Below are 1,332 nucleotides of genomic sequence, written 5' to 3' on the forward strand. Positions count from 1 at the left end.
GTTTAAGGGAGAAGCGCTCTTCTCTATAACTTGCACGGAACAAACACATCTATCACAGATTCAGAGAGGGGAAAAGCGCTCACTTTGTTTGTTTGTCTGTTGGTTTGTTTGTTTTCCTTCGTGAATATTGTGTGGGAAGCGTTTTTTTCATGTTGTTCTGTTGCCTTGAATATTGCGTTGAGCGTTTCTCGTTGTTTTCCTATAGTGTATAGAGCCGTGTTGCGTGCAAAAGTGGGCGTCTTTCAGAACGAATATTTCTTTTATTTCTGTTGTGTGCGTTGATGCGTTAAGCGTGTTGGATTCGATGACTCTAACGAACGGCGAGGTGTTCTCTCTGCCCGTTGTTCTTGCTATTCCCAAGTCCTGCTGCGGAGAAACTGCAGCAACAAACGTCTATTGGATGAGCTCAGCTCCTTCTGTCAGCACCAACCAAGGGCGCATGAAGCTCCGGGATGTGGTGAGGATGGCGTGCTGCCGCTAGAGCCCCGTTCTGCGTCTTTTTACTGTTTGCTCGCCGCCCGTCTTGTTGTGTTAAATGATAGAAATCCTGACAATAGTAGCTCTGACAATAAAATATCTGAAAAGAACGCTGCTAAGAAGTTGACAGGTGGTTGTGAGTATGAAAGATGTTCTTATCGGAGTTCTCTATCATCCAGGTATTATTGTTGAAGCGAAGAAGAATACCCTGGTTTGTTGAGTGTATTGACTGATCTAGAGAAGAAGCGTTTAAAATGTGTTTGTTTTTGTTTGTTTATGCTGTTTAGGTGGGTACAGTAATAGCTCAACTGGACGTAGAGAGCGTTTATCTCCCGGATTTAGAGGAGGAGATGCAGAAGGTGTTGGGCACCACCGACCCCAACCACCCATACGTGAAGTATCTGCGTGACAACCACTCCGAGTGTTATTATGTTGGGGGGAAGATAACTCCTGTTAACCCCATTGTGCATTTCAACTTTGAACACTACCGTATGTCTCCCGCCCTCTGCAAGCAGCGAATAAGAGACAGAAACTATGACGTTGTCGTTGGGTTTCAAACACGAAACCCCTTACATAGAAGCCACTACGAGCTCATCAAGCATGCACTCAAAACTGCAGCAGCAACAGAGAAGAAAAGGCCAATGCTCCTTCTTAGTCCTGTCGTGGGCCCAACACAACCAGGAGATGTTCCCTATTACCTACGCACACGCTGCTATGAACACGTAATCCGTCATTTTGAGCAAGACGGAGAATGCAAGTTCTCTCACCTCTGCCCCACCACAACCAGCACCCCCAACCGCAGCCCCCCCCGCACTCAGCAGCAGCAGCAGACGCACAGCACAGAATCAACCAGGA

General features: G+C 46.9%; 1 protein-coding gene across 1 annotated transcript in view; it reads left to right on the forward strand.

Annotated features, from left to right (window-relative positions):
- Positions 1-619: 619 nt before the first annotated feature.
- EMH_0005890 (sulfate adenylyltransferas-adenylylsulfate kinase, putative) overlaps positions 620-1,332 on the forward strand; it is a gene marked incomplete at both ends in the record, with an annotated part of 3,477 nt that continues 2,764 nt past the window's right edge. The window contains 2 exons of the mRNA XM_013497347.1: positions 620-656; positions 775-1,330. Of these exons, the coding sequence (XP_013352801.1) occupies positions 620-656; positions 775-1,330 (593 nt within the window). The remainder of the gene's footprint in view (positions 657-774; positions 1,331-1,332) is intronic.

This window comes from Eimeria mitis, genomic scaffold (genome assembly GCF_000499745.2).
Source record: "Eimeria mitis Houghton genomic scaffold, Emh_scaff262, whole genome shotgun sequence".
NCBI lineage: Eukaryota > Apicomplexa > Conoidasida > Eucoccidiorida > Eimeriidae > Eimeria > Eimeria mitis.